This window comes from Alexandromys fortis, unplaced genomic scaffold (assembly GCF_014885135.2).
Source record: "Alexandromys fortis isolate MF-2015 unplaced genomic scaffold, M_Fortis_MF-2015_v1.1 scaffold_65, whole genome shotgun sequence".
NCBI lineage: Eukaryota > Metazoa > Chordata > Mammalia > Rodentia > Cricetidae > Alexandromys > Alexandromys fortis.
The window spans coordinates 7,929,645-7,942,221 of record NW_026067986.1 but is presented as its reverse complement, the minus strand read 5'-3'; the positions used below and the strand labels follow the sequence as shown (position 1 = coordinate 7,942,221).

Genomic DNA, 12,577 nt, shown 5'->3' with positions numbered 1-12,577 from the left:
GGGGTTGGAGTGGGCAGCAGGGACAGGCAAATTCCTGGAACTCAGGGTCAGACAGACAGACTCCAAGAGAGAGCTCATGATTCAGTGGGAGACCCTGCTCAAAGATCAAGGTACAGAGCAATTGAACACACCCAACGTTGACCTTTGATTTTCTCATGTACGCACACAGACATGCACTTGCACACACATGTACCACACACACACACACACATGCAACACCCCCTTTAAAAAATCTAAAACCAAAAACCTCATTACAATGACAAGACTTCTTAAATTTCAAGACTTGAGTTTGCTCCCCAGCCCTCATATAAAACAGATTACCACATGCCTCCTGGAGCATCAACACTCAGGTACAGAGCGAGTGTAACGCAGCCTGGACAGCGTGAGAACCGAACCTGACTCAGAAAAAAAATGTCGTCCAAAAGTCTTCCTTACTTTAAACAATTTTAGTCTACCTTGTGCGAAAATATCTTTTTTTATATTTATTTATTATGTATACAATAGTCTGTTTGTGTGTATGCCTGCAGGCCAGAAGAGGGCACCAGACCTCATTACAGATGGTTGTGAGCCACCATGTGGTTGCCGGGAATTGAACTCAGGACCTTTGGAAGAGCAGGCAATGCTCTTAACCGCTGAGCCATCTCTCCAGCCCCGTGCGAAAATATCTTAATTCTTACTTTCTTACCACAGATTAAGCTAAGATTTAGAGTACCAACTGATGAGAGAGGTGGAGGGGGAACTGGTACAATTATGCCAGCGGCTCCTTGGGAACCTGTGTGTTTCCCGGCCCAGCGTCAGAGTTAGCATCTGTCCCCTTGTTGACCTCCAGAGATGATGACCAGGGATAAAGAAGAACGAGGGGGATATTTCCCTTGTTCTACCCACTTTTCTTTCCTTTCTGTTGAGGAAGTATTTCCTCAGGCAGTGGGCCACAGGGAAAACAAATTTAGACAACGTAGCTATAACAGCTCGCCACGCCCCTGCGTCAGCATCTCACGGCTGAGTGGGTTCCCAGCCTCAAGCTTCTTTTAATAGAGGAAACAGTTGAGACGTTGAAGAAACCTAGTGTTGTGTGCGAGGGATCCTGAGCCCCGCGCCTCTCAGCCTTGTGCAACCCTTTAGAAGTTACTCAACCCCCTATGCTTCATTCCGGAACCGCAGCGCAGGGCAGATAATCCTCACGGCTGGCTGTTCTCTCTGAAGGGAAGCAGAAGGGTTCACACTTTTGAACAAGAGTCCCATTGCTAATTGGAAGCCTGTCCAGGAAGGCCCAGTAGAAAGACTGCCGCTGGGTGTGGCGGTGCACGCCTCTAATCCCAGCCCTTGGGAGGCAGAGGCAGAGCGAGCTCTAAATTCAAGTTTAGCCTGGGCTACAGAGAAGAGTTACAGGGCAGTCAAGGCTTCAGAGAGGGAGCAGGGAGGGGAGGAAGGGAGAGGAGAGGAGAGGAAGAAAAAGATGTGTGCATGCCACATGAATCTGAGAATCCAGAGCTCTCTGGTCCTTGCAAGGTGCAATTTGCCCCTCACGTCGTGGTGTAGGCTGCTACTTGGTGGAGAATGGCACCTGCCTCTGGAACATGTTTTACCCTAGTTGCCTGTGAGATGCTTCACGCCCAAGCGTGGCCTCAGGGCACAGTGCTTGAGGCTCTGCCGCTTACCACTCGGAGGTGGCAATGTGACTGTCTGTCATCCTCGCCCTTGTCACAGAGAGTGCTGTGTTAATCTTCATGATACGGCTGTGTTACCATTAGGGTCCTTAGAAGAATCTGGCTTTCCTCTGACGCCCTGGTACTTCTGTCTTGCTAGGGCTTTGCAATATAGATTCTTATTCAAAGTTTTTTTTTCTTCTTTCCCTGAAAATTCAGTTCTTTGCATAATGGTTTTTGTTTTGTTTTTGAGAGTGTAATTTTTTTTTTTTTTACAAGATTTGAGAACTAAGTTTCAATAGTCAGCACACTGAAAATGTGGTGTCCACTGGCTGCTCAACCCTGCCGACAGGTTGCTGCCAAGTGGGGCGTTTGTGGGAGAGGCACCCTGATTCTGACCGCTTTCTCTTTCACATTCTTGCGCTTTTCCAGCCGAGAGCCAGTGGAGCCAGACTAGGGCGGAGGAACCTTTAGAAATGTCAGACGTCCTGCGGGAGCTGCTCCGCGTCTCCGAGAAGGCTGCTAACATCGCCCGGGCGTGCCGGCAGCAGGAGGCCCTCTTCCAGCTGCTCGTGCAGGAGAAGAAAGATGCGGAGAAGAACAAGAAGTTCGCGGCGGACTTCAAGACCCTGGCGGACGTGCTGGTGCAGGAAGTCGTAAAGCAGAACATGGAGAATAAGGTGAGAGGTCAGGGCCAAGGTGGCTGTGAGCCGCTTGCCTCTGCCACTCTGCTTCTCTCTGAGTAAAACAGCGGGTCTTTTTACTGATCCTCGGGATATCTCGGAGCCAAGCGAACATCTTCTGGTCTTCCCTTATTTTCATTACACCATTACGAAAATGGTCTTTGCGGGAAATCAATGAAGGATCGAAAAGCGAACAAATGGAGGGGACTCAGAATTCTAACATGAGTTCATAGAGTCGACTCTTTGGTTTCTTGATGAGCTCCTTGTTAATAAATAATCCCTGTTCTCTGCGACAGAACACAATCAAGGTCCCTCGGAAGCCCGGTGTTAGACTCTCCTTGCCGCTGGGGATTGCTGGCGTCTCTTTGCGGGTTTGCACCTCCTGTCTCACTTGCTTTGACTCCTTAGTCCCAGTTTATCCACTTCACTATTTATCTAACGTTCGCCTTGGTTACGGGTTTGGGATTGGGTAAAAAAAATCTCCCGTGATCCTCCTATAAAACTATGGTCATGACAGCCAGTGACTGTGGTTCTCAGTGCGGAAGTGACCAGAAGAAGCTAATGTCCTAGTACTCTAACAGTGATGCCAGCAGACGCATGTAAACATGTCCCTGGCTTCGCTGAATTCTCGCTGGTGAACCTGGCGACACTTTTGTACAAAGAACTATTATTCCACTGTTATCCGGGTGTCACAGGGAGCATGGATAAGTGACCCAAAATTACACAGCACAGCGTGACAGCTCTTGAACGTAGGAAATGGTTCTGAGTGTGTGCCAGTACGGTCCCTGTTGGCTTTCATATCATCCCTTCCCCACCTCTTTTTTTTTTAATTTAAAAGAATGGAGCTTTATGATAGAAAATTTTTTTAAAAAAAAAAACTTTCATATTTTTAATGAATTTTTTTAAATTTGAGGATCATTTTAGAATGAAGTAAAATCTTGACCACGGGCGTGAGAAGTGAGTACATAAGTTACATAAAATCCCCACAGACTGTTTCTTCTTCATACCCTTGTCTACCTGGCTTTGGCAAGCTCAACGAAGGAAGCTTGTTTTCTGTTGTTACTGATAGAGTTATACATACACAAGGGCCGGTTGAGCAACCGGATTGGATACGTATCAACATTACTTTTATGGGTTAATATGTGACCCCCCCACCCCCTCCAGCATTAGAGCAAGTCCAGGTAATTATTCATGAACAACTGCCGGAATTTATGAAACAAATACTTTCCACCTGAGCCGCTTTAGATATTTTTATTTCTAAAACAAATATATAAACTTCTAAAATAAATATACTTCTGTCGGCATTCCGCTCAACAGCTCTGTAAACAGGTGTGGGGGAACTGGCAGATGGCCAGCCCGGTTGTAGGCCCGGGTTCTGCTTTGCAAAAGACAAGAAAGAAGAGCAGGTGGTGTGGCCCTTGTGTGGGAATGTTCTAGAGTGTCAGGCAGTCCCTTTCCTGAAAACAGCAGGAATATGGGAGCCAGCACGTATTTTGAGAAGTATCTTCCGAGGGCCAGGAGTGAAATGTGTTCATCTGAACACTGACGTAGAAATTTGAGGGAAGTCTCACTCCATCCCTGTTCACTCTATACCTATACTTACGTCATAGATCCCTACTCTGCTGGGTTTCTTTCTTTTTCTCTTTCTTTTCCTCCTTTCTTTTTTTCCTTTGGCACACCAACGGGTGCAGAGATGTTATCTGAAAATGAAAATAAAACCTAAGATTACCTTCTAGTCTTTTTGTATTTTTAGAAATTCTCTTAGGGACTGGAGAGATGGCTCAGTGGTTAAGAGCACTGACTGTTCTTCAGAGGATTTCAATCAGCTATATGGCAGATCACAACCATTTATGATGGATCTGATTCCCTCTTCTGGTGTGCAGACATATATGCAAACTACCCATATGCAACGTACCCATATACCTAAAGTGCAAAAATAAATATAAAAAAATTTTTTAATGAAATTATTTTAAGGACATTAGCCAATAACATGAGTTTTTCACAGGCTGGTGTTTAGGAGCAGGGTTAACAAATGTCCCCAGTCTTGTGGCATCCCAGTCCTGTGGCTGTCCAGCCCTGTGGCCGTCCAGCCCTGTGACCGTCCAGTCCTGTGGCCATCCAGCCCTGTGGCTGTCCAGTCCTGTGGCACTCCAGCAGAAGTCTCACAGCACATAAAGAAGCCTGATCTCAGTCATGGATTACCTTTTCTAGACTGGCAAAGGAATAGGAAAAATATTAGAACCAATATTAGCCCAGAACGAAGCTGGCTTCTTTTTCCACGCTCAGGCTGACTCCTACTATGAAAGTTTGGAGTTTCGAATCTAATTTACGGAATTCTCTTCAGAACTGACTTGTGGGGCTGGGGATTGTTGGTTTGTTTTTCAAACTCTGACTCATTCAGTTTCCAGGCTTGGGGAAAAAAATTTTTGGCGAAGAATCCAATGAATTTACAAATGATTTGGGTAAGTAGAAGAACCTTAATGTGTTTTATAACTTAATCATAGTATTCTAGTTTCTAACTTGGAACATAAAATAAATGAATGCTAGAAAACTTTGGCCATAAACAGCATCACATGCTTAAATGTAAAGCTTTATATAGGCGCTATCTCAGAATAGGATGGTGTTTGAGTTAGAGAGAGGTGAGGTGGTTTCTTGGTCTTGGAATAATTTATCAGCATTTTAGCCATCGCGACCTAGCCTTTGGGAAAATTCTATAGCCTTTTGAAAACCTAATGGGATGGTTGATGCCCCAGAAAGGTGTTTGTCTACACAGTTGAGCGGACAGTGCCTGAACAGGGATTTAAACCCATTTGGGGACATCCTGGACACACTTAGCTCTGGGCTAAGTGTGAGGCAGATCCCTCAGTCCTGAAGTAATGTATGGTGTTGCTCCGGTACCCTCTGCATTTCATCTCAGAACCTCTGTAAAGGTAGCTGAATTAACAGAAGTTTCCATTCTGTTGCAGGGAAGAGGGCCCACTTGTTCATCTGGGCTGCCTAGCCAGCTTAATCCCGAATTAACCACACAGAAATTGTATTAATTAAATCACTGCTTGGCCCATTATCTCTAGCCTCTTATTGGCTAACTCTCACATCTTGATTTAACCCATTTCTATTCATCTGTATATCGCCATGTGGCAGTGGCTTACTGGGAAAGATTCTACCCGGCGCTGTCCATCTCAGGCAGAGGATCCATGGCTTTTCCTGACTCCGCCCTTCTTCCTCCCAGCATTCATTTCTGTTTTTCCCGCCAACCTAAATTCTGCCCTATCAAAAGGCCAAGGCAGTTTCTTTATTCATTAACCAACGAAAGCAACACATAAACAGAAGGACCCTCTACCCCACCATTCCGTACCAACCTTTTAATTTTATTTTGTTGTTGTTCTGTCGAAGGTGGGGCCTTGCTGGGTTATAACTGGTCTCAAATTCTTGGTTCTAGTCATTTCTCACCTCAACTCCCAGAGTAGCTGAGACCACAGGCATGAACCTCTTCCCCTGGCTTTTTATATACATTTCTATGTGTCTAAAAGTTTCTATACATTCCTATGACTCCAAGAAAAAAGATAGAAATCTTATTCACACTTCCAAAAGTTAAAAGTAACTATTATGAGTACCACACAGTACATCCTAATTTACAATCCTACATTTGGCTGTTTCATAAACAGTTGATTTAATTCTTCTTCTGATACTCTTGAATATAAACAATATTTTTGTTAAAAGCAGCATTACAGGAGGAAGCAGAAGCATTTCTGTACGTGGATAAGACCTGTGTCTTTTCCAGTAACATTCCAACATGGACAGAGAAGTGTCAAAAGACAAAACTAAGTAACAGAATAATTATTGAAGCGAAAGAATTTCAACTTTTGTGTGGAGTTCCTTGAATGCAAACCTTTGCCCTCCTTAGTTACTTTTCTGGGGGAGCAGACTGAGTCCTGGAGCCTAACCTCTTCACCAAGAGGATGGCCACAGACGGCCACGGAGCCACTAGCATCCACCGCTTTATAAGGAGCCACAGGGGATCCTGGCATGGTTTCCGATCCAGCGCTGTAGACATACTGCACCCACCTAACCCAAGAGCTCAGCTCAGCTGCCCACTCTCCTTGCTGCCCCTCTGCCTCCCGCGGTCTGGTCTTCTCCCCGAATCTCTCAAGGAGCCGTGGCTCTAATTTGTCTTCATTCTAGGAGAAAAGATCACTGTGGAGCTGCGGTCCACGGAGGAGGAGACAGCAGAGCTTCTCAGCAGAGTCCTGGATGGCAACGTGCCGGCGTCTGAAGCGCTGGCGAAGGTGGTGCATCAGGATGTGGACCTAAGTGACCCCACTCTGGAGTCCCTGGAAATCAGGGTTCCACAGGACATTCTGGGGATTTGGGTGGACCCCATAGGTAAGTGCAGGACTGCTACCATTTGTGCCCAGTGTTCTTGAGGGGTCAGGGCAGCTCCAGGAAATAGAAACCATTAGAACTAAATAGTCTAGATCTCCTGGAACATTCGTTATCATTATTATTTTTAAATATTTATTTATTTATTTATTTATTTATTTATTTATTATGTATACAGTATTCTCAGTACTCTGCCTGCAGGCCAGGAGAGGGCACAGATCTCATTACAGTTGGTTGTGAGCCACCATGTGGTTGCTGGGAATTGAACTCAGGACCTCTGGAAGAGCAGCCAGTGCTCTTAACCGCTGAGCCATCTCTCCAGCCCACTAACGGATCTTTAAATGCCTGGTAAATCCGTGAGACTGTGAAGTGACCTCGATGAGCTCCTCTCCGAGGGAGCGCCATCCTAACAGATTCTTGCCGTCTGCTAGTACAGGCTGGATCTCCAGATTTTAACACACTAAACCCAAACCGGTGTTTTTAGGGAGAGTTGTGAGCTTTAAATCGTGGGCTACTCAGTCAGTTAGGCAACAGTCAAAACCGCAGTCAAGCGAAACGGCCGAACGGGGCTTGGGTGACCGGCAAGCCGGCGTCAAACCTCCCAAGCCTTAGTCCTTGTTGTGGTAGAATTGTCACTATTATAGTGCAGGTTTCTAAAACAGCGCTGTCGCTACAAGGTCCCGAGACTTCACGTCTCCCGACTTTCCCATCCCCCCCCTTCGATTCTGCTTGACACAGCTGGTGGCGAACATTATACTTTCTCAGCATCCTGTGCCACACACAACACGACACGGCAGCTCGTCTTACATCAGGTAGCTGCGTAACATGCAATCCGTGCATTGGATATGAACATTAAAATTCCCACCCAAGCCTCCGGTCATGTCAGGGTAAACTGACTTTATTTACACTTCCGAGGAAAGCCATCTCCTTTGTCTCTTAGTTCCACCCTGAACAGGCTTTTGTCTGTGTCCCTGGGTCTTTGGCTGGGCACGGTCTTCACTGTGTGCTGACTCAGGGGACTTGGTACTGCACCAACGCCTGTCACATGCTGATGAGGCCAGTAGCTGCTCGGTCTGCCGTACTGGAAGCCTTAGCAGTGCCAGTCCCTGGAGACCACTGGTCTTCTGTCCGTGTCAGAAGTTCAGAGATGCTAATGTGTTTATGTTGGTGAAGGATGCCAGCAGCAGCAGCAGCAGCAGCAGCAGCAGCAGCAGCAGCAGCAGCAGAAGCAGAAGCAGAAGAAGCAGAAGAAGCAGAAGAAGCAGAAGAAGCAGAAGAAGCAGAAGAAGCAGAAGAAGCAGAAGAAGCAGAAGCAGAAGCAGAAGCAGAAGCAGAAGCAGAAGCAGAAGAAGAAGAAGAAGAAGAAGAAGAAGAAGAAGAAGAAGAAGAAGAAGAAGAAGCAGCAGCACCACTTTGCCTCATGCGTCTTTACAGCCCGGCTCCTGGAAGGCGCTGCCCACTCTGAGAGAGGATTGTGCCCCCTCCACAATGCTTCCAGATAATACCTCCAGACACACCCAGATCCGTACCTCTTAGGCAATCCCAGATCCGATCAGGCTGACAACCGAGATCAACCCTCACAAGCACTGTGATGCCTTCTCTCCTGACCCTGTTAGGCGGGCTTCGTCATCTCCTTCCTTGCAGCTTGGAGAGATGAATGAAGACAATGAGAGGCCATTCTGTATCTGACAGATCCCTAGAGGCTTTTCCGTCTCAGATTGCTCCAGTCCTAAAAAACAAAAACAAAAACAAAACATCCCACCAGCTATCAGGAGCTGTTGGCCTTTTCAGCTTGTTTTTAAGGGCGTGAGCACGTGCTCCTGTGCACACAGCACAACACAGATTATAGTGTGTTTTTCTACCTAATCTGAAACTCACCCATTCCGTTAGACCGGCAGTCCAGCAATCCCCAGAGACCCTCTTGTCTCTGCCTCCTCCCCAACACTGGGCTTTTTAAGAGGGACCTGCTTTGCCTGACATCTTGCGTGGGTGCTGGGAATCCCAACTCAAGTCCTCCTGCCTTCGATACTTTACCCACTGAGTCGTCTTCCCAGCCCTAGCTGCCTTAGAGGCCTTGTTATATGAAGGTGCTGTATTAGATTCCTCAGGACGGTGGCCATGTTCTCCCCCGTAAAGAGTTCTCAGACTTACAGGGCAGAGGCGGGAAGATCTTCAGCTGGAGACGCACCCGTGCTGCACAGAGACCCTGTCTCAAGCCAACACATTTTCCCCTAAAGTTCCCATACACTGAATGCAATAGAAGCAATGATATATAAGAATACAAATGATTCAGGGCAGGCAGCGCCCAATGATGAAATCTGATAGATTACTAAATTAGAAGGGGAATTTATACAGGATAAAAAAAAATCCTCAGTCGACCCACCATGATCTAATAACCCGTCTGTGCCTGTATGTTTGTTTCATTTTTCAGATTCCACCTATCAGTATATTAAAGGTTCTGCCAATGTGAAATCCAACCAGGGAGTCTTCCCCAGTGGGCTTCAGTGTGTGACGATTTTGATTGGTGTCTATGACATACAGACAGGCGTGCCCCTGATGGGAGTCATCAACCAGCCTTTTGTGTCTCAGAATCTAACTACTCTAAGGTAAAAGACATTTCCGGTTTTGGTCGCCCCCCCCCCTCAGCTTTGCTTGTTAGTATGGTCACCCCACATGGCCTTCTCACGACTGGGTTCTATGGGGTTTCCCACTGTGAGTCCACAGGGCTGAATTAAGATGCCTCCTCTCTTCGGTCCTGGATTTGGCAGTGTTTCGCTTGGGTGTAAGTGCTCATTGATGCTTTAAAAGAAATTAATTCGGTCTCGGAGAAGCCACAGCTTTGCATCTGAGATATAGCAACCCTATTCCTGTTTCTAAAATCCACTCAAAACCACACAGGTAGATTAATGCTCAATGCTGTCCTCGGATTCATTGGAACACGTTAGATGCCACCACTCTGTGGCCAGGTGAATTTCTGTATTATGGTGGAAGACATGCAGAACCAAACGTGGAAAATATTTAGGGGAATTTTTGTCCAATATGGCCAGGGCTGACTCGAACGCCTTCTAAGTACTGCCAGCATCAGTGTGGAAGGGGTCCTCGCCGCCCCCACCTTTCCACTAATCCCCTCTCACAGCCTGGATAGTGGGCAGGCCTCTGTGTTGGGGGCTGACTCCTGGGCATAGCAGAGTCCTAGCAGAGGCGGCGGACCCTTTTTTTTCTCACTGAAAAAACTTGCAGCTTCTGTTACATAGGACTGCCTGTGTTCATTAATCTTCAGGTTGCTTCAGATAAGAATCCTTTGTTCTTTAAGAGTTAAAAGTTTGGGGGCTGGAGAGATGGCTCAGAGGTTAAGAGCATTGCCTGCTCTTCCAAAGGTCCTGAGTTCAATTCCCAGCATCTACATGGTGGCTCACAACCATCTGTAATGAGGTCTGGTGCCCTCTTCTGGCCATCAGGCATGCATACAGACAGAATATTGTATACATAATAAATAAATTTTAAAAAAAGAGTTAAAAGTTTAAGCCTCTGGAATTTTCCTCTACTCCAGTTTTGTTGTTGTTGTTGTTTTTTCAAACTAATTTGGTAATGTTTTAAAAGGTCATTAAAACATTAGGGACCCTGTAAGCCCAGCACTCCAGAGACACAAGAGGACTCCAAAGCCAGCTTCCGGGGGGTCTCAGATTCAGGGGTGAACCAGATTTGATTTCAGGTTTCACCACTTACGGATCCAGGCCACTTTAGCAAGTTACTTGCTTTCCCCAAAGGTAGCCTCTCATCTGTAAACAGAGCCCTTGACAGGAGGGGAGGTGGGTAGACAAAGCTGTTACTACTACTATGGCCAACAATAACCACAGGAGGCCATCTTACTTGGTGTTCTAAGTCAAAGTGAAGCTTAGAGATGCAGAATAAAGAGGAGGAGATTTACAAGAAGATTTAGACCTGTCTCTTTCCCTCTGGGACTTTGAATGACAAAAGCGGGATTGAGTTTTGGCTTTGTTCCTAGAGGTCAGAGATCCTAGCAGGCTTAGTGTTATCCCAGCTGGGTTTGAGGAGAGGTAAAGAGTCGGTGTTTCTCGCACAGAAACACAGGCGCTTGCTTGCAGTCAGCTTAGAATTAACTAGTAGCTTGATGTCCATTTATAGGCTCGGGATCATTAAAACTCAATTTGCTCTGAGGCATTGTACATTTTTTTTCATATCGTCATATTTGAAAGGCGCCTGCGTCAATCAGCGTGCTAATCCCCAGCTAAACCTGTTTCCTGCAGGTGGACGGGGCTGTACTACTGGGGCCTCTCCTACATGGGGACCAACATCCATTCCCCGCAGATCGCCCTCTCTAAAGGGACCGGCGGTGAAACCCAGACTGAAAACTCAGACGGGGAGCTCTCCCGCCCCCTGTCCGCAGTCATCAGTACCAGCGAGAACGAGACCATCAAAGCGGCGCTGTCGCGAGCGTGCGGGGGCGGCGTCTTCCCGGCAGCGGGGGCAGGCTACAAGAGCCTCTGTGTAGTCCAAGGCCTGGTTGACATTTACATCTTCTCAGAGGACACCACGTTCAAGTGGGACTCCTGTGCCGCCCACGCCATTCTGAGGGCCATGGGCGGGGGCATTGTAGACATGAAAGAGTGCTTGGCGCGAAATCCCCAACCGGGGCTGGACTTACCACAGTTGCTGTATCACACGGAAAACAAAGGTGCTTCCGGAGTGGATCTCTGGGCCAACAAGGGAGGACTGATAGCTTATAGGTCCAGGCATCGGCTGGACACTTTGCTGAGCTGCCTCATCCAAAACCTCGGGCTTTTGAAGACACAGACATAGGGCCCTGACCTCAACTCGCCCTAAAGCTGAACCGAACCCCTTTGTGCTGTCTGTTTAATGTTCCCTTGCCTCTTTTCAGGAACATTTTCTCGTTATGTGTTCATAATGTTAATTTCTGTAAATTAATGACATTCGTGTCACAACTAAGTTGGTATATGATGTTCTTACAGGGAACCTTGTTCTGTTAATGTTGCTTGGAACCCTTCAATAAATTTCCAAGGGAGGAGTGGAATTGCCCGGCTGGAGTAGAATGGCTGAATTGAGCCAGGCTGGAGCTGGGTTTTATTTCTCGTCCTGGAGAAGAAATCTGTGGTTCGGGCCTGAGGCAGGAGATTCAGAACTGTGGATCTGAATAATGGAGCCAACTGCATAGCCTTTCAGTAGTTTGTGTTTCTCCTTTAAAATAAATAAGTAAAAGCTCAATGCGGAGGCAGAAAGGGAATTGGAAATCAGGAAACAAAAAGGAGAGATCCACACACGGAGAGAGAGAGAGAGAGAGAGAGAGAGAGAGAGAGAGAGAGAGAGAGAGAGAGAGAGAATGTATATGCAGAATGTATATGCAGTCAAGTGATAGCTAACTTCCTACCATAGGTCAAGCAGAAGTGGTGTGTGTGTGTGTGTGTGTGTAAATGTATATGCATGAGTGATAGCTAACCTCCTACCATAGGCCAAGCAGAAGAGGTGGGGCAAGGAGGTCTCTCTGTTTTGCATAGCTATTTACTCTCTACTGTAACCCCAGTGCGACCCTCTGTTTTGCCACACCAACGACTCTTAGAGCTGTGCAGTGTCCTTCCGCAGCCCAGGTCACCCTGGTGGTGTCCACTGGAGGGATCAAGGGAACCTTCAACCGGCTGCAGTCCCTCCGTGCTCTCTGGGTACTGATGGCTGTTTCTACGTTAATATTACAATCCCAAGTTACTGGGAGGAAGTCAGACCTGTTTGTTTCTTCCGTTATTCTTAAACTCGAGAAATGAGTTGACAAATAATGTATGTATATTTATGTTTTACACTTGTGATTCTTTGAAGTGCGCATGCCACATGGAGCTA

At 46.8% G+C, this 12,577-nt stretch overlaps 1 protein-coding gene across 3 annotated transcripts in view; it reads left to right on the top strand.

The window, feature by feature from the left end:
- Inpp1 (inositol polyphosphate-1-phosphatase) overlaps nucleotides 1-12,067 on the top strand; it is a 24,059-nt gene extending 11,992 nt beyond the window's left edge. For all 3 annotated transcript variants that reach the window (XM_050159276.1, XM_050159275.1, XM_050159273.1), the window contains 5 exons: nucleotides 2,079-2,326; nucleotides 4,731-4,791; nucleotides 6,512-6,712; nucleotides 9,141-9,315; nucleotides 10,978-12,067. In XM_050159276.1, coding sequence (XP_050015233.1) covers nucleotides 2,123-2,326; nucleotides 4,731-4,791; nucleotides 6,512-6,712; nucleotides 9,141-9,315; nucleotides 10,978-11,530 — 1,194 coding nt within the window. In that variant the 5' untranslated portion in view covers nucleotides 2,079-2,122 and the 3' untranslated portion in view covers nucleotides 11,531-12,067. The remainder of the gene's footprint in view (nucleotides 1-2,078; nucleotides 2,327-4,730; nucleotides 4,792-6,511; nucleotides 6,713-9,140; nucleotides 9,316-10,977) is intronic.
- Nucleotides 12,068-12,577: the final 510 nt, after the last annotated feature.